General features: G+C 43.4%; 1 protein-coding gene across 4 annotated transcripts; it reads right to left on the reverse strand.

The window, feature by feature from the left end:
• Positions 1 to 973: 973 nt before the first annotated feature.
• On the reverse strand, positions 974 to 16859 carry LOC105559271 (high-affinity choline transporter 1-like). 4 transcript variants are annotated; one of them, XM_012007436.1, is made up of 13 exons: positions 16499 to 16859; positions 9652 to 9884; positions 6385 to 6492; positions 5937 to 6165; positions 5570 to 5798; positions 5064 to 5301; positions 4854 to 4960; positions 4681 to 4784; positions 4280 to 4410; positions 3711 to 3982; positions 3043 to 3630; positions 2114 to 2364; positions 974 to 1541 (listed from the first exon to the last, which is right to left on the reverse strand). In XM_012007436.1, exons 2-13 carry the CDS (start codon positions 9827 to 9829, stop codon positions 1268 to 1270), a joined length of 2709 nt encoding a protein of 902 aa, XP_011862826.1. In that variant the 5' UTR covers positions 9830 to 9884; positions 16499 to 16859; the 3' UTR covers positions 974 to 1267. The 4 variants fall into 4 exon arrangements, with proteins under 4 accessions (XP_011862826.1, XP_011862825.1, XP_011862824.1 ...); XM_012007435.1 differs by lacking the exons at positions 974 to 1541; positions 2114 to 2364 and having other exon boundaries at positions 2902 to 3630; positions 9652 to 9878; positions 16499 to 16853; XM_012007434.1 differs by lacking the exons at positions 974 to 1541; positions 2114 to 2364; positions 16499 to 16859 and adding an exon at positions 15453 to 15651 and having other exon boundaries at positions 2902 to 3630.
• Positions 16860 to 20374: the final 3515 nt, after the last annotated feature.

Raw genomic sequence — 20374 nt, forward strand, 5'->3', positions numbered from 1 at the left:
GTGCATGTCGTTTCGAATCCTTGGTACAAAACGCTCAGTATAAATTCTAATTAACATGGTGGCATGTACTGACCATCAATCTCACCAATATATGTATATATATCACTCTTCTTCTGCATATGTAAATTTCTGATAGTTCTGATAGTAGATTGAATTATTCACCGGACAACAAACAGAGTTACAGGATTGAGCATGCCGAGAGAGTGACGGGGGCGGGTTTTATGATTGTCCTTGTTGTTTCGTGCATTCTCCAAGTGCACCTTAGAAGAGGGACGTGACAGTAGGATGGCTGATGCGAGAGATTTATTCTATACACGGGGAGAAGTTTTTCTTTAAATTTATCCTGAAAATCATGTAATGGAACAACATGGCATTTCGAAGAATTTTATGAGTTTTTGGAAATTTTACCATGTTACTAGTGTAATTATACTTAGTATACATTTCACCCTACCGGAAATAATTCTACAAAATTCTACAAAAAATTAAATATAACTGCCAGAATCTAAGAAATTCTACGTAAATTTAAAAAGTGTTATAAAAATCAACATGAAAATGCTAGAATTGGAACACTTTTGTTAATTTTTGTAATACTCCACAAATAAGCAGATGTTTTAATTCTTTAAGATTTCGTTGTTTCTCAAATAAATTTTTAAAACTAGTAAAGTTTTGTACTAATTTTTACAAAATTGTACATTTTCGTGAAATACTACTTGCAATAATTTCTTGACTTGAGAACATGTTAATTTGTGGTACTATAATTTCGTAGATATTTTTACAAGAAAATAAATATTTCAACGAAGATATAAAAATTTCTACAAATTTCTATTTCAAGGCAATTTTTTGTAGTTATTTATAGGAATTTTTTCCGCTAGGGTATTAGTAGAATGTATGGCAAACTTTGAAAAAACTCTCATAAAGGTCTTCAAAATACCATGTTGTCCCACGATTAGATGATTTTCAGGGTAAATTTTAAGAGAAAGTTCTCTCCGTGTACGACACATGATATCAAAAATTATTCTCAATCTGAATCATCGTTCAGATTGCTCTTGTTCCTTCTATCTAAGAAAGAGTATTTCAATGCTCTTTTTTAGCAAAACCACATGTTCTCTATTTCTTATCTAAGAAAAAAGACATATAATTTGATGACTGTGAACACAACGGAATCTTTTGCACCAGCTGAATGTACGAATTTCGACATTTGCACTTTAACTACTTGAAGTGAGTCTGCAAGTGTCGTTTTCGGTTCTGCAACCCTAGGAACCCCGTTTTAGAACCTGCTGACCGCTTCGTCATCGGTGACGAAATAATTAGAGCTCTTCGGGGCCGAACTGTACATGCTGAAGGTGGGACTGACAATCAGGCTGCTCGTATTGCTGAACTCCATTTCGTTCGTCATCGACGAGTGCCTGCCGATGGTGGCCAGGCGTTTGTCCTTCCTTGCTAATGTCATACGACAGTCCTCCGGCCTCAGCGGCATCGACGGGTAATTTGGCTGTCTGGCGAGCGTCGTCAAGGACACTCGGTCGCCCGTGTCATTGAAGCTGCGCAAACGTTTGAGAGAAAACATGATCGGAGAGAGTGTTCGATGATTGAACCTTCCACAGCGAATACTCAATTTATAAGAATTTAAATATTATAAAATATTATTTTCAACAGCGTCGCGCGTCTATTCTAGAGAATTATAATATTATTATTGCCATGCCATCTCATTTTATATTGTAATAATTAATCATTTTCAATTATACTGTGGTGTGATGCTTTTTTTAGTTTTAGTTTATTCGAGTGTATATATAAATGTAAAAATTTCCTAAAGTAAATTACTAATAATAAGCCAAGGTGACAGGGAACCTTGAGAATTTGTCATTTACAATATCATATAAGTATCTCTATATAATATCTTTTGTTTATAATATGCAGAAATATATGTTGCAGAGCAAATCGAGAAAGAAGGATTCTGGAATCTCTATATATCTAATTCCTCTGGACATAATTTTTCTTTATTCATATTACGAAGGTGTGTAGATTCAGAAATGTTACAGGACACCGAGTCAAGGAGTAAAGATTCTGGGATTTTGTTCTAATTTGCATTCTCCGCTCGTTCCCTCATAGATACCTGTGATGTCGCACGATGCCTCTCTTTATCTTGCAATGCTCGGTTCCGTTCTGACCCTCAGACGCGGTTCCGTGGGTTTTGCACGCCTCTACCCCCATCGACGGCACGGGGGACAGGGAACCCGGTCCGTACGAACCGTTGCTCTGTCTCCTCTCCAGAATGTTGACTAACTCTACCGATGGTGTCGGCGAGAACGTGCCCTGAGGACACGCGGCACAAAACGTCGTCTCGTGGGAGCTATGTACGGGAAGCTATGGGAAATCCATTTGAATACATACTCCAAGAGTCACGCCACAAGATTGCAAGATCGCGCAGGATCTCTCTGAGAACCCTTGAACCTTTTCTCAGGGTTCTCATTCTCTAAGGATCCTCCGAATCCTCGCTATGTGTTATCGCCGAACAATCGTGCCAAGTAACGAAACATATACATGAAAATAAATGCGTAAAATTCAATTAAGTAACCTGGACAAGTAGCTAACGAATGTTTACATCTATCGCCGGATATTAATAAAAGGTTTCAGACTCATGCACGAATTGCTAATAAACTATCTTCCTCTCATTGTCAGCGTTCACCGGAAAGCCGCGATAACTCGGAGAAAAGCAATAAATCAACAGAGATAGAATCCATCAGTGTATTAAGATGAAGTACCATGGAGAGAAGTTACGTATCGAAGATACTGCAAAAATCCGAGATTTCGCGGGGGACTCTTTAAGTTCTCCCCCTGACGCTTCGTCATCTTCGATGGACAATCGTGCCGCTGATAAATAAACAAACATATACACAGACGTAAAACCAATATATAGAATTTAATAAAATAACTCAATACAGATAACTGAAGATACAAAACAAAATGCGCGCAAAAATGAAACGGTGGCCCGGTTTGTCGCGGGCCTCACAAAAGCGACGATTCATGGAGGTCGTCGCTCACCTGCAACGACGGTCTTCGCAGCGGGCCGCCCTCCATACCGACGAGCTTCACCCCCTTCACGCTCTTTCTGGGACCCACGCTGGCGGGCGGGTTCTCTTGAGCGTTTAAGTTGTACTCCATGTTGCTCCTATCAACAATGCTGATACGGTCGTTATTGCGCTGCTTCTCGCTGCTCGGCCCGAGCTCGCAGCCCACTTTGGCATAAGAGGGAGCGCACGGGGCGATCGGAGTCGCTGGTATCCCGATCGACCGGGTGGGCGAGAGTATCTGGGGACCGACGGGACTGCGTAGATTCCTCACTGCGAGGGTTTGCTCTCTGTCGTTCGGTATCGGCGTGTACACCGGGCTCGCCATGGAGACGTGTCGCGCCGGCGTCGGCACCGCGCTGCGCAAACCTTGCTGATTGTGGCCGCCACGTTGCACGACCGACATCCCAACGCTCTTCGCCCTCGACAGCTCAGCGTGATTGCTGCCGAGCATCGCATCGCCGTCGCAGGGGTCGTTCGTGTCCTCGTGGCCGTAGGTTCTTTCGTCATCGTAGACACACGTGCCGACGCCATCGCAAGAATCTATGCCCGACGTCGACTTCTAGAAGAGATCGGTGCGTCATCGATCGGTCGAATACGCGAAATAAATAACAGTTAACTTTCGCGACTGCTCGCAATTACCGAGGACGAATCCATAAGAGCTGCGCCAGAGCTGCTTTGCACTACGCCCGACGACTCCTTGGACTTTCCGGGCGAATAGATACTCAGCACATCGCAACATTGCGGAAAGTATCCTTTGCCCAGCAGGGTTCTGGCGAGGAAGCTGGTTAGCAGCTGAGTGAAGAGGGCGATTATCATGACGGCGGTGCGAAAGGGAAACTTCTGGGTGCGCGTCCTCGTATCGTAGAACGGATATTCGATCAGCGGGATTATGCCAAGACCTCTTTCACCGCCTGCAAGTATTTACTTATGAAACTCTAGTAGATTTCTGGAAAATATTTTAAACGACTATCTGAAAAGATACTTAAAAATTTGAGCATTAAAAATGCTCCAAATATTAAAAACGTTTCTCGACTCCTTAAGCGGCGATGTAATGAAAACTTGAAATGTGCCGAAGAGATGTAAAGAACAAAAAAGAAATTAGAACATTTCGTATACGTTTAAACGATGAAACGAAAAAAAGATTTCTTGACATTTCTTCTTTGTTTGAATAATGACGTTTGACAATTGTTTTAGGAATTGTCACTAACCACCGAGACGCAGGACGATAGCGATGAAATAGCCCGCCAGACAGCCGTAAGTATCCACCATGTTAGGCCAATGAATAACGGCTAACAGTTGCGGGAACAGAACGACATAAACGAGATCCGAGCACAAGTACCTACGAACAAAGAAGCGCGATGTATTTTTGTACACTGATTGTTGCGATCGCTAGATCTAGAATTCGTAAGCAAACGCGAGATAAATGTAGCAGTTATTAAGCAAATATTGTTGAGTGAAAAGGGATACTCAAACATTTTCTACCAATTATGTAAAATAATTAAATTTTTGCAAATTTGCTCGTACGCGAAGTCATTGCGGAAATCAGGGACCTACGCGCGAATAGATACATTCCACATAAAACAAAATAAAGAAGAACGTATTTACTTACGAAAGATAGTAAACGCTGCTGACTGTGAGAGCGACGAGAGTGGACAGTATGGAGACTACGATTACGGAAATTCTCAAGACCCAGTTTAGTTCACGCTCGGACGCCTGTAACGAAGGAGAGGCTTCAATGACGTCTATTAGCGCCATCGGTTAATCAGCTCAAGTTACGCTTACTTTTGGCCGTATCGTGAGTTTGTAGACGTTCCTGGTAAACATAGAGCTACTGGCGAGTATACTGGAGTCCGCCGAGGACATTACAGCCGCCGAGATTGCGCCGAGACCTTCCGAGATTAATACATTTGCGAGAAGTGAATTCAAACGTTCTTTTTATGATCGGGGAGCGGAGAGAGAAGTAAGGATATGTAAAGATATCTGAAGACTTGCCAACGAAAGACACCCATTGGGGCGTGAGATACCGCAGGACCATCGGCAACGCGGCGCTTCCGTCGTCCGTGGTGAACGTCCTGTTGAAGCCTGGGACCAAGGACCAGTCGGTAGCACGAGCCACTACCCCAATTAGGGCTGATGGCACCGCGAGTATCAGGCAACCGAACATCGAGACAATTGATAGAGTCGTTGCAACGGAAGTGCTCTTAATGCTTAGGATTCGTTGAAAGTAACCCTGGAGAAGAGGAAGAAGAAGAGGAATGTCTAAGAAGCGTGTTAACGATAATTGCGGCTCTGAATTACCCTCCAACAAAGAAGATTAACTATAATTATTTGTATGATATAATTTTCTCTTAAAATAGCATGTTGTTTTTTGTACTGGCACTTCAAGGCTCTAAGCTGCAGATCGTTCTGCTTCCAATCTCCTTTCAAGCGATCTTTGGGATGTACAATTTGAGCTTAGTCGTCGTTTACAAGCATCGTCATTTGAAGGATCAAATCACCTGCCAAGGTATACCGCCGAACACCAGTAGCAGCATACCGTCCACCCACTCGCCCATGTCCTCATTCTTCACGTGTCCCAGCCAGTCCTTCGGCGACAGATTGTTCTGGAACGACACCGCGGGATGCACCATGGAAAACGGCGCAGCTATCGCTAAACCCAGCAGAATGCATAGCAGTTGTAGCGCATCGGTACACGCCACGGAATACAGACCGCCGAAAACCGTGTATCTGAAAGCACACATTTCGCTTTTCTTGCCTCGCTTGTAACGTGGTCTCACTAGCTGTGTACATTCGAGCGTGAACTTGGCCGGTATTCATTTTTATACCAGTCCACTCTCTAAAAGTTTTCGTCAGCGTTATCCTTACATGGCCGCCAAGAGCGCGGACGCACAAACGCTGATATTCGGATCGACGCCGGCGACGACCGCCAGCGAGCTTCCCAGCGCTCTCAGGACGGCGCCGCACCAGAATAGATCGCCGCAGAGCGCCGGCAGGAAGAGCAAGCCTCCGATGCCCGCGCCGTATCGTTCTTGAAAGGGATCCAGCATCGTCACGTACTCGGCCTTCCTCATCGGACGCACGAAGAGCATGGCGCCTACGGTAGTTGATCGCTGATTAGCACGGAAAGCGAAGTCGGACTTGGCGAAGAAGATTGACATGAGATATTAATAAGAGTAAGGATTTATTGGCGATTTATTCGACAACTATTTTTGCAATTATCAGTCGCGATATTTTCTGCTTTATCTTCCGACATTTCCAGCGAATTGGATTTACGGGGTCCAAGTCAGGATAGCGCATGCTACGTGCGACATACCGAAAATCAGGCTGAGGCTGTAGCCGATAGGTACTTGACACCAGGCTAGACCCTTCGTATACATGGCCTCGGCGGTCCCGTTGACGAAGGCTCCTCCAACCCATGTTGCTACACATACGTACGATGAGTCGCAAAAGTATTCAAGTTGATCAATTTTAGTAAGTATTACGAAGTTCTTATTGAGTGAAATATATGTTGTGTTAATTAAATCTTTTCATACTCCTGCATTAGAACAACTGACCGAATTTATGTTACGTCAACAATAAAGTGCATCGCGTCAGCAGAATTTTTTCCGCGTAAATTGCACGCGTATAAATAGCGAAGCGAATGCACGGTAAATTATTTTTATCTCTTTGCCCACTTGTGTGAAGAACGGGAGGGAAATGGGAGAGATAAACGAATTGTTAAAAGAGTGATAGAGGGGAAGAGATGGGGGTATACTTGACATGAAGTTTTTCTACGGATGCATATCGCGGAGTGATCATTACGGTAATGGAGAATGCAAAGAGGTATTCGGAGTACGGGGGATACCAATGAGAAAATTTGGAACGGTTGAGTGAAAACGGGATGATTAGACGCGCGAGTCCGTAAAAAGCGGATTAGAAGAAAATGAAATAAATCCACTTCGCAAATTTATAAAATCTCTCTCGCTTCGGAAATTGGGGCTACATTAAAAATAGAGAGAAAGAGAGAGAGAGAGAGAGAGAGAGAGAGAGAGAGAGAGAGAGAGAGAGAGAGAGAGAGAGATTTATGTATTCTTTGTTAAGGCCTTTGCACGTAAAAAAGCGTTAACCGTAACCGTAATTTTAGTCCGTAATCGCAGTTTTCAACACGTACAGACAGATGGAGCAACCCAAGTAAAATTCCGAAGGTTACGGACTAAAATTACGTAAGGTCCGTAGGTTATGGACTAAAATTACGGTTACGGTTAATGCTTTTTTACGTGCAAACGCCTTTACGATACAGAATACATACATATACACGTATGTATGTATGCATGTATGTACCTATTATATGTATGTTTATATCAATTTTCACTCTACAATTTAAATAAATTTTTGGAGAGAGAGGGAGGGAGAGAGAGAGAGAGAGAGAGAGAGAAGGGGTGCGAATTAATTTTAGATAAGACAACCTACGCGAACGTGCAACCAACGCTCCCTTTTACAAACGCAAGGCGGTTGACACGTGTCGATATTGGGGAGAAAATAAGGTCGAGGCGTGCGCACGCTTTTTGCGAGATAATTTCGTAAAGTCTGACGGAGGATATAACGAACTTGGAAAAGAGGCGCTTTGGGCGCGGCAACTCACGCGACCGATTATCAGCTCCGTGAGTGAGTTCAATGCCTGCAGAGGCTGGCGTCTGCGCCGCAGCAATTTTTTTAAGTTATAGATTCCCAATCGTCGAAATCGGGGATTAATTCGCGTATACCTTTATGCATTTTTTTCCAACTACGAAAACGACATATTATGACGCAACGACGTATTAAATGTCGAGAATTAGGAAAGCGAGACTTAAAAAGATAATAGCGCGTCAATCCCGTTGAGAAAGAAACTAACGTCGGATCACGATCGTAGAGGAACGCGTAGGTACAGTTTGCAGGCGTAATGTTTCATTATCCTCTAATAATATCCGTATAATTCCGATATCAGGTAGATTGATCCTTGACCCCGCTGACCTTTAGAAGCGTTTCGAGGCAGGAAATCCGCATAATAGGCGTGCGTTCATTCTAATCGGGGTCACGCGTGATGCGATAAATGGACTGGCTGACGCAGAGTACTTTTGTCGTAACAAATTTCGTCAATTGTCGCACGGCCGAAAGGATTAAGCTTTTGCGATAGATTCACACACATAGAAAAATTTTTCCATTTTAGCTATAAACATAGCCAAGTTGGTCTTGTCGCGATATCCGAGTGTGGTGGCGGAGTCATCCTCGGACGTGTGAAGAGCAGAATTTGCCCATACGTTTCTCTTACAAGTAAATTCAAGAATCCAGCCCCACATTTCGTATGTTATATATGTTGTTTATCTTGCGAATGAATTGAAGAATACAAGGCCGTAGCCAGAAAAAAAATTCGGGGGGGGTCTAGTGGGATCAACTCGGCGAACTAAGGAGTATTGTTAATTATTAGAGAATTATTAATTAATAATATATAAGTTTTAAATTATTTATTAAATGAAAAAATTACAATTATAATTAATTATAAAATAAAATTTAACCGTCTAGCTTTTTTCGCGGCGAATAAATATATTACGTCTTCTGTGTTAATATCAATTCTACGATGAATTGACATTAACGCCAATCCGGTTAGCCTTTCTTGGCCCACATGGAATTTTTTAAATAAGTTTTTAGACCTTTCAACGAAAAAAATGTCCTTTCCGGGGTACTTGTTGACACAGGTAATGTCTAATAATTTACTAAGGTATAGAGAGTTTTTATCGTGTAAATAAATATTTTAAAAGCCATAAATTTGTTTAAAACAGTACTTATTTCAGGAAATCAAATAGTTTTTAGTAAAAAAATTACGTTTATCGTATTGAACATAATGTTTACTAATATTTGGTTTTTTTATTTCGGAGGAGGTTTCGGGGGAGGTCCGGACCCCCCGGACCCCCCCCTTGGCTACGGCCTTGGAAGAATATACCCAGCGAAACCGCATTCCAACCGTTTGTTTCCGAAAATAAGTTGTGGAACTTTATTTTTTGCATTAAATTACTACGTTCAACGTTCTGAATACTTTTAATGTTTTATGGGAGAGAACTGCCAAACGAGTTCACTTATTTAATACAAAATGTAATAATGTAGGAAACCATTCGACAGTTATGTGTATTGCTATCTATTATTTGCCTCTCTGACTCATCGCTTTACTTATCTGTCTTGTTTAGAAGCGATGTGACGGTAAGGTAGCGACCTTCTAGAATTTTCGCGTAAGTTGACAAATCGAAATGCAACGGCGAAAAACAGCGGATATATAATATATACCGTGTACGGGTCGCCCGGACGGACACTCGTGTACAGTGCGAATCGCGGATCGTCGGGCCCCAATAAATCCTGGCAATTGGCTAATTAACTGTGAGGAAATTTATTTCACTATCGGCAAATCCCAGAGAAAGCCGTTACAAAAACTAAAGTTCCAAAATGTGTAATTATTTTCGAAACATGACAGTTGGGACGCGATTTCGACTCTATTGGCGTCGATTCGACGTTAGTGTTCTCGCCGGGTAGCCCATGGTCTTGCAAAAAGGTGAAGGTCTGCGAGGACAATTACCGATGAGGGTGAAGACGCCGAGCAAGGGGCCGAGGCGTCGGTTCGCCAGCATCATGTCATCCTGCAGGTGGCCCTGCGCGGCCTGCCTCCGCTTGAACGCAGCGGCCCATACACCGACGGCCAGCACCGCGATGTAAAACACAATCACGCCGATTACGCCTGTCACGTACACTCCCATCCTCCTCTCCGTACCCGTTCGTGCTCTCGTCTGCTTCCGGATGTGAGCTCTGCAACTGAATGACTGATAGTAAGCAGCGTAGTAACTAGCGTCGCTAAACGTCAGGGAGTCACACAAATGTTTGTATTCTCCCCCACTCCCTCTCGTGCTGACTTTAAATTATCAATAGTCCAATTTCTAGAAGAGGTATTGCGGGATCCCGATCGACAAGAGCGTATTTTAAATTAAGCTCTCAGCCGGCTCTGTCGGGAGGTAACAGTTTTAGCATTTTTGCGATGCTTTACTCGACACCTCTCGTACGACTCGCTCTGCTAATTAGAGGCTTCCCTCGAGATTCCCGATTACTCCACTCGTGCTTTGCGAAACTCCCTGTCGGGATCATTTTCTCGTCGAAATTTACGATAATAGCTCCTAATGGGGATCGTTTGACGTTAGATTCTTTGATTTCTTTCATGATAGCCCTTAAGCAATTTCGTTAAAGAAGCATTCAAGATCTTCCTTGTCATTGGTCACAACATAGAGCTATCGTATATAACACGATAACAGCGCTGTAATGGTTAACAACCGGATGTACGTGGTTAATAGTGTTCGTTATACGAGATTATATATGTATTGTGATCCCGAAGTTCGGCGCACGTTTCACGAAACAGCCAGCACGGCTGAATATTTTATTATTGTTCATCGAGTCACCTCCCTTAACGTTGTGCGCTTAACAACGGGGCTATATTACATTTGTCGGGCAACGGAGAGACGCGGAGGTACACGCGGATTAATCGGATGTGAAGCGCTCTCGCGATCAATACCGCGTTAATTATTCCGTCTCCTTGATTAACATTGCCGTACAAATAAGCCCGCGTAGGTACATCTCCGCTCGTTAGTCGATACAAGAAGACTGGCCTTTGATATTTAAAAATTTATATCCGGCGTGGACTCGCGACACAGAGGCAACATGCCCGCAAAAGAAGACTCATTAATATTATCGGAAATGCATTAATTTACATGTCGTATTACGTTGCAAACTTCTAACTGCATAAAATCGCCAAAGAGGACTCGTTTCGATATGGAAGCACGCGCGGGGAGAGAATTTTCTCTTATAAAATTTACCCTGAAAGTCGTGCAATCGTGGGACAGCGTGGCCTTTTGAAAAATTTTACGAGGGTCTTGTGAAATTACTAGCAATTGTAAAATAAAATTTTGTACACGTCAAAAATGTCACAGTGACGTCTACTACAGTGCCTTTTAATGTCAGTTTGCTGCTTGGAGACACAGTAAATATAATCGACTTTTTAAAGACAAATTTCACGGACCAATATGCCTCCTCTCGACACACGAAGAGACGGATCGCGCGAAGAGTTAGGCGAGACCGAGTTTCCACCGATGTCGAGGACTCTTTTAGCCGCGCCACGGGTAGCTCTGTGACCGATGACATACAGGCTGACATTTACTATTGAGCACATTTCGCGGGAGCCTGCGCCGAGGCAGCCCGTCGCGTGGAGAAGCTAATCGAGCGCGACGGCAATCGTATAACGCGGTTTAAAATTCAAGTGTGCCCCAGATATCGGACAGGATGGGTCGTGTAGGGTCGTGACCCTACGCGGCTGAGCGCGGCGCATCGAGCCACGTATAAAGTTCAGTCGAATTCCGTGACGGTCTTGCATTATTAACCCTGCGCTTAGAGACTCGGCGCTCTTCTGGACCGAGAAGCGCCGGGACGCGCTGTCGCGTTGACGGACGGCTCGTATCGCACGTGAAACTCATCCCTGGTAGCACAATGTATTGGCGCAATATTGGGAAATAATGTACATCTATAGTATTCCCAATATTGGTCCAATATTGTAAGATGGACGCCTCTTCTTATTTAGCCAACGTGTCTATTTAGCGATATTAGCGATATAATCTAATATTATATAATTATTATCGTGCAATATGTCCATTTATTTCATGGCCAATATTGGCTTTACGTGGGGCAGTATCGGCCAATGCATTTCTAATGTAACATAACATTGGACCAATGTTTAGCCAATGTTTAGCCAATGCACTGCCAATATAATCTTCTTCTTCTTCATATGTATATTTTGTAAGGATGGTAAAGATAATATAGAGCACTATGTCAAGGATTGTAAAGCGACGAAAGATTGGTTTTTAGAATTAGGTAATAGTGTGGAAAAGAAGTTGGAAAGATTATATAACGATGTAATAGATGAAGATAAAGGAAAGACATTATGTAAATTATGGAAGGAAAAAGAAAGGCAAAAAAGGATGAGCTAGTCAGTAGAATTAAGAAATTAGAAATAAGAATCAAGAAGGGAAAGAGATTAGGGATTAGAGATTAGAGATTAGGGAGAGTTTGAATGAGAGTATGGATGAGTGGGTTAAGGAATTATTATAAACTAAGTCCCACTTTCTGGCTGTATGCTAAAGGTAATAAAGCATATATATATGAGTATATATATATATATAATCTTCTTCTTCTTCTTCTTTTTCCTCGCGTATTAGGCTTAAAGCCTGTTTTGGTATTTAATTAAGCATTTGGTTTTACTTCATCTTCGGTAGACTGCGAACCTTGCCGAATATAAATCTGATATTATATAAATATTATCGTGCAATATGTGCAATTTATTTCATGGCCAATATTGGCTTTACGTGGGGCAATATCGGCCAATGCGTTTCTAATGTAACCAACGTTGGACCAACGTCTAGCCAATGTTTAGCCAATGCACTGTGCTACTAGGGATAACGCACGCGGAGATAAGTCCGCTCAATGACAGGTAAAAAGGAAAGAAAGGGAGGAAGGGCGAGCGCGAGATACGGTGTAACGTCCGTTCTCGATATTTACGGGCGCTATCTTCGGCGCAGGTGCGAAGCGGCGAATTTTTAAGCGCGAGATGTCGAGGGATCGACCCCTGAGTACGTGCCGGGTACACTCTCGTGTGACGTTTCTCTCGATTACGTATAATAAAATTTTCACGCAAAATTCCGGCGGCATCGCGAACGTTTGAACCGAATTAAATCGGAACGCGCGTCGCGGATGCTTTTACAATTCCGGCATACATATATGCATAAAAACCGTATGGAGATTAAATTATTAAAGTTCCGCGTGTGCCGGCGCGCGCGCGCGCGTGAGGCGCGTTTGTTCCCCGTAGTTTCTCGTAGTTCGAAAACTATCGGCACGTCTCTTTTAAAACGCGCCTTTAAAGTGAGCTTTTACGTGTGCGCTCGCACGTGGACCGTTTTAGAACACAACCGCGTCAATTGATGATCTATTTAACATCCGCGCTATATGGAGACGACACATTACGGTTATATACTTAAACTTCAATAATCGATAAACCTGATTGCAGCGACGTTTCCACTCGAAAATGGTAATGTCTGACGGCGGCAACGTAACGGGGGGGGAAAAAAGTCAGCGGGGGAAAAAGTGTCTCGAATTCGCGGGCTGTATCGTCCATCGCAATCGCACATTCATATTTGAAAAATATATCGGACCATTAATCATTCTTGTGCGTTGAGTAGTGAAGAAGTCGCCCATTTTTAGCTTGTGTTTACGTGACTTTAGTAAAAACCTTGAGTTAAATTTCAGACTTAATCGTTCGAGTCGCCGAGGATAAACACATAAAAATTTATACGGGAAATTCATACGAAGCCTTTCTTCTGTTCCATGTGGAACACTCTGCCGCGATAAATAAAAGTAAAATTTACCGTACGTACGCTTTATTAATCCATTTTTTAAATCGAACGAAAACACTTTGATCGTAGAACCTAATCGAGTTCTGGGGAGATCGCGGCGAGATTGGTGCATCAGAAGCGAGCGGCGCGATCGCACACTGAAACGAAAATATTTGATATTGAAGGTGTCGCCCGCCAATAAATGGACCGTCGATAAAATTTTTCCAGAACGGCCAACGCTAGATTGAATTTTCAACTCCCTTATTTAGCACTTACGAATGTGCAGCTATCTCGCTTTAAAAATGCGATGCTGGCGGCGAGTAAATTTACTTCTTCGAGGTAGGAAGTAATCTCTCGTCAATAATGTGCTCACGCTTATGATCTCATTATCACACCGACGCAAAAATAGAAGAACAAGCTAATACATGCTTGGTCGTGATGAAGGGTAAGCAGCCCTCAAAGCGTGAGGGAAAGCGAAGAAAAAGATGCGAGAGGCGACCGACGATAATTTTAAAGCATCTTTCAAGGCTGAGCAATCGTGGAAGAATTTTTCAACAGGATATTCCCAATTGAGAATATCACGGCCGGTTATAAAGGGAAAGAATAGAGGAAGGGGGAGAGGAAAAGAGGGGGAGGGGAGAAACAGAGAGAGAGAGAGAGAGAGAGAGAGAGAGACTATATTTGCTATACCGTTGAAGAAGAGCCTCTTGAAAGGGATATAAAGCTCGTCGATGTAACCGGATGAAAATATAAACGAGACAAAAGTGAAGCACGAACTATCATATATCGATTTTGGCACGACAGATGTTTAAAAATAGCGTGCGAAAAGTTATTATTGCGTCTATATTAGACGATTGTGCAGAAACTTGATTGTTATAAAAGTTCGACTGTGCATTAGACTGTTGCATTAGAGATCGAAAGATTTGAAATGATTTACTCGGACAATCTTTTCTTAATCTTCTTCTACATTTTCCGATTCGGTACTGAAGAAAGGGCATTACTTCTCGAAGCGCAAAATGTGTGAATTACCCTTTCCGTTGTGCTGTAATTTGGACAAATACAATAATGTTCTGTTATGATTGAAACGAATAAGAATAGGCTCACAAATATATTTCTTACGGTAGCTGACACCTTAGAAACAAATAATATGCTATGCCAAAACTAGCTTGTCCATCGTCGACTTCAAGTATTATTTCAGCTTTGATATGTTTGTCAAAACAAAAGTACTTCCGCATTTGAACGGCAGCTGTAGTTGCCATCTCTCCGACAATGCAAGAGACATAAGTATTTCTATCTGTGTTAGCTCTATTTTATGAAGCTAGAGAGAACGATTGAAAATTCCGACAAATTTTTTAGAGGAAATTCCTCTATTATGAGGTAGACTCCTAATATGAGATAGCGAAATGTCTGGCTAAATTAATAGGCATCGTCTGTTGGTTCCATCATGAATTTATTGCCTTTGGAGTGAAATCTCTGTTTAGTGCAAAATTGATTGTTAAATCGTGTAATAATTGCGAAAAAAAATTTGCGATGGAATCTGCTTTGACGTTGAAAAGCCACTATATCACATTAGAATCCTATCTCATAATAGAAGAACTGTCCTCTATATCTAATTTTATCACACTTGCCAACAATTGTCGAGGTATCGTGTGCCTTTCAGTGTACACTGACAGCCTCGAATCTCCAAATGATGTTAAACGCGTCGTTTCAGCTTTTTAGGACGAAAATTGCCCAAGTCCATTTTCACGGAATCCCAATTACTCGGCATTAATTATTCGGCGAGTACGAAAACGTTAGATACAGGAGCGTGGCGGCGCAAACGGCACAATACGATTATCGAAACTGCGCAAAAGTTCGTTAATATCGCCGTTACGAAACACACGCGGTGGAATTAGAAGCGAGGTTTGGGCGAAGCTGAAAAGGGAGCTGCATTTAGGAGCAAGCATGTTGTACCGGCTTCGAGAGATTGATCGCTGGTAAATCGCTGGCAAGATTCCGTGTGTAGCTTCGCGAAGAGGCGAGAACCTGGCGATGATTCGTCTAAGCGGATGGCCCGCTCGGGTCGCCCTCGCCTCTCCCGGCGCGTGTAAAATCAGCGCACGCGGTTTATCTTTGAACACGAGAACCGGGTCGTTCGCTGCCAACTTTTCGTGCCAGTCAACAACAGTCAACGTCTTTCCGTCGCGAACGCCAAGTGGCCGCGCGAATCGATCTGCGCTTTACTCCTCGATCCCATCCTCCTCGAGATAAGGGAGGAGAACGAAGGTACCCTGTGGTCGTCTTGGGCTTCTTCCGTACGGTCCCTCGGACAATGAGTAAAACGGTGCGCGACGGGTGATAGTTTACCTAACGGTAGCGATAATTAAGAAAATATTTCCCTGAGGGCAATGTAACAGGCCAAGTGTCGGATTGAACACTCTACTTCTATTAATGTTAATAGCCATGCAAGCGGACGGAACGACTTCATCAGTTTGTATTATTCAAAGCTGCCACGTACAATTTCGATGATAAAATTGCAGCGAGAGTAAACAGTTAAAAGTAAAACGGAACTGTTTGTCTTTCGGGAATCGTACGCAAAATACGTAAAAGCCCACGATGCGTCACTTTACAATACCGCCAGTTCAAGTTTTAATTTGGCTATTTGTTATCGTCGTCCATCACTTTTGCAGATAGAGCTATAGTTCTGCAGTACACTATGGATACACCGTAGATATACGAGTTTTGGCGTTTTTTTTGAACAATGAAAACGCTTATGAAACGCGAATATTGACAGAAGCCGAATATTGTCGCATACGTAAACGGCGTCTGAAATTGAATTTTCCGAAATCGCACGGGTGTGCGTGATTGAAGCGTACAACGAGGTGCAGCACCGGGCAGGGTGCTCAAAAAATATCGAGCAAACGAGACAAGGAGAAAGACGGGGAGATAGAGGAGGGGGAGGGAGAGAGAGAGAGAGAGAGAGACAGAAAGAGCAGGATCGAAATTCCGAGTCGTATTACTTACCGCCGGCTACCCCAGTGAAATCGTGCAGCGCATCCCTCTCACGCGGACGTATCCATTCCGCCGCCCGTCCCGATTTCCTTTCCGTGGCGACGAAAAAACTGCTGCTTCGCCGAGGGAGGAAATCGGCCTCCTCTCTGGCGGCACGCGGATGCACAGCCTCGCACAGTCTCGCCGACCGGGCGTTAGCCGTGCGACAGAGAGGGCCCAGGCGATACGACTGAGTCGCTCCTACGGATTCAGCATCCCGCACGGCTTACACGCTGGACCGCCACCACCTCGCTGGGGGTAGCGCGCGCGTCACGGACAAGGACGGAGCGCCGGTCACGCGCGCGCGTGATACAGATGTACAGGGTGGTACCAGCCGGAAAGCGGATGGTCCCGCGCGAGTACCGAGAAATCGGGAGTATGAAGAATTTCCCCCCCCCCCGCCCCGAGCAATCGACTTCCTTTCGGCGAACGTTGAAGATCGGCAGTCCCCGGTAGCTCCCGCCGATTGATTTCCGCGTGGACCAAATTACGGATCGGCGAAACTTTGATTGATTTGCTGGAGGAATTAATTCGTCGAATGTAGAGAAAAGGGACGACGCGAGTGTGCGAAACAATTTTGTTGACTCGAGGCCCGTGGCGGTGATACTGGAAGTAATAATGGCGAATTCCCGGACACCTTGTATGTGAATAAAGAGCGAAAGAGAGGTATAGGACTGATCCAACTAGGGGTCTTGATAGAAGGGAAGAGATGGACACGAGAGAAGTATAAGCCGCGGTGGAGTGGGAGAGAAAGAGATCTGTGTAAGGAGAGGTGGCGAGAGGCGGTGGAGGGAAAACCGGCAAAATTAGAGAAAGACGGTTACGCGGAGCGGGTCAATGTTTCGACGTGATAAACAGTACCATGGTGTCAATGCCATGGGTGTCGTAGAGTGAAGCAGCGACGGATTGGGCGAAAGGACGAGCTTGCATCAGTAGACGGGGACAGGAAGAGATATATTCGAGCGCGCGAGGGCTGAATGCAAGGATATACCAAGAACGAATTGGATTCTCGAGCTTAAGGCAGAGACTCCGAGAGGTTCAATCGAGCGAGAATATTAATAGAAGACACGGGGAATATGGGTTAGAGTAAAGGGGAGGCGCGTAAGGATTGCAAATTAGGGGAGAGGGAGAGACGCGGATGGATCGATGGGCTTAAATATAGTCAGACAAATCAATTTTAATACAAAGAAATTTATTGTAAAAAAACCTTAGAGTACATAAGATCCTTCCTATATTATTATTACATCAGAAAGAGAGAGAGAGAGAGAGAGACAGATAGAGAGAGCGAGAGAGAGAGAGAGAGAGGGGCTCATTAGAAAGCAAACGTAAAAAAGCGGAAAAAGAATAACGAGTACGGCGTAATGGAACTAATCGAGAATTAAAATACAATCTTACATCAGCCAACTCATGCGAGAGGAAAAACAGACGTAGAGTACAAAAGGGGTAGAAAGAGTGGGAAAGCGCGAGGAGATGAAAACAGAGGGAGGGAGGGAGGGAGAAAGAGTGGGAAGGAGATATGTTCATGTGCGGGGGCAGCCCCCGTATTGATCTGCTCGCGCAAACTCCTGGTCCTTAGGCTCCCTCCGCGACTCTCACCCCCGCCTGTCGCCACCCTCGTCCTGTTTCATTCGTAGCTTCCGAATGCACGGTCCAGAGTTCTCTGGAGGTTCAACTACAATCCCTGTCGTTGTCTTCGCGTGTCTTGTTTGAAACCCCAATTGACACATAACGATACGTCCTCGTTGTCTCGCCCGACTCCGAATACGTATCGTACTTCTGAAAACCGTGACGTCTCTCCAGCGTTTGTCTCAATACCATCACCTCGAGAAGTATATTAATCTAACGCTGACTGCTATCTCTTTCTCCCTAATATACCATTTACGGCATTCGAATTGCCGACTGATCTTTTCAAGGTTTTCACCACAACCTTGCGACAGTCTCGGTCTCTCTTGATTTCAGAGGTGATCGACGGCAACGTGTAATTATACGTTTCGTAGGTGTTGAGGGAAGTCGTATTGAAACGATAAAATCAAATGCTTTGTCCAACTAATTCGCAATCGCCTACGGTGGAATTAACGCACGCTTCATGCGAAGCTTCGCGGTGATGTTCGATCGTGTTTAAATGCGTTCTCGCGAAGCTAATTGATGCAATTACCAGGCCATCTCGAAGATGCACCATGACCCTGCTCCTCGGGTCGCCGCCTGACTCGAGGGGGTTGTCACCATAGAGGGTGCGACCGATGCGCTTGTGCGTCAACATCGATACCGACAACTTCTACGTGCTCTTTCGTCAATAACGTAGCTAGAACTTTTGCGGCCTTAGCTGAAACTTAAATTGCAAAACAAAAAGAACCGCGTGGATGAAAAAGTCGTCAGAAATTTTCCGTTTTCGTGTTCTTCCCCTTTCACTCGAAGTTGTGTACGGAATCTATTCGCATATTTGTTGACAGTTAAATTGATCTTTTCGACGTTCCGTCGATTGAAAACGTATAAATTGCGAATTTGTGAAACTATGTTCAATCTCCTTTAATTTTTCACAAGAGGCGGAAATAATTATGTAGGCAACGAAAGCGGGCTTGCGTCAACGACGAGCGTTAACGATGTTGCGGTGGCGCGTGATCGACGGATGGGGAACAATGTCGTTTACGTGTGTTGAACAAGCTGTATCGCTTTCGACCGTAGGCGGCCGGCGTTTAATTAAATGTTGGAGGGCGTCGAGCGGCTCAATGGGATAGGTATTTGGTCGGACGGAGGAGAGGGGAAGACACGAAAACGGAAAAAGAGGAAAGCAGTGACGGGGAAAGGGTGAACGTTACGATGAGGATCGGTGCAAAGTCGAACAATTTCGAGATGAAAAGTGACCAATTGGACGGGGTTGAGAATAGAAAGGTTTCGGAAACGATAAACTCTCTCAAGCTCGCAACTCTCGCGAAATTCTTCACAATTATTGTTTTTCTACGCGTAGAAGCTCTCTGCGATCCCGCATTATCTCTAACACTTCCACCTTCCTCTTTACTGATTATAATATTTTCCATTATATTTCTTGATATACCTTAACATCTAGGACTAGGATACCGTAAAATAATTAGCGAGATAATGTCAATAATTCAAATACGCGTGAATGAAAGTCAATATAATATCTGTGCGCTCCTGCCTTCAAAATCCGATGATTCTCTTAACAATCTACTCTGCATTTTTATATTCTGCCGATAATACGCCATGAAGCTTTAACGTACGGTAACTGTCAATAACTGCTAAACATGTTAATAAAGGAATAAAGAAATCACTCAAAGAAATCAACAAACACGATCGTGAAAATATTATCTTCCGAACTGGAATCTTACCAGGCAAATCTTATAATTTTTGTGACGGATGACCAAAAAGCATCAAGTTACAACATGTAGGCGATAATGTTACACAACAATTACGCCGTTTATAAGAAGCACTAATGAATTGTAGTCAAAATCAACTTGCTTATCTTATTGAAACGTAAAAGTTGTGAGAAATGTTATCAGATTACAAATAAATGTGCAGTGAATGTAAAATATAACTGTCACAACTTATTGTATTCAGTTATTATCTACGTAGTATGTTTCTTCGCATATCTTATATGTATGTATATATGTACAATTATTTTTATGAAACATATGAAACATAAAAATAATGCTTTCGTAAATAAACTGAGACCAATATGCAATAAGATAGAACTTAGAACTAGATCTATTATAATATAAAATATTACATTAATAATATGAAATAATTAATTATATTTTCCATTATTTTTCTTGATATAGGGGAACCCGGGGCATAACGGGAACGCTAAGGTTAAAATTAATTTTAAATAAAATG

The sequence above is a fragment of the Vollenhovia emeryi genome, unplaced genomic scaffold (assembly GCF_000949405.1).
Source record: "Vollenhovia emeryi isolate VEMERY1.0 unplaced genomic scaffold, V.emery_V1.0 DF939282.1, whole genome shotgun sequence".
Taxonomy (NCBI): Eukaryota; Metazoa; Arthropoda; class Insecta; order Hymenoptera; family Formicidae; genus Vollenhovia; species Vollenhovia emeryi.

Bases quoted from the DNA above. Each gene is read 5' to 3' on its own strand.
- LOC105559271 (XM_012007436.1), bottom strand. From the start codon at position 9,829: ATGGGAGTGTACGTGACAGGCGTAATCGGCGTGATTGTGTTTTACATC. The intron at 4,785-4,853 runs GTAAGCGTAACT...CCTTCGTTACAG, and splicing joins AACTCACGATACGGCCAAAA to GCGTCCGAGCGTGAACTAAA. The intron at 1,542-2,113 runs GTATCTATGAGG...ACGTTTGCGCAG, and splicing joins GGCATCGTGCGACATCACAG to CTTCAATGACACGGGCGACC.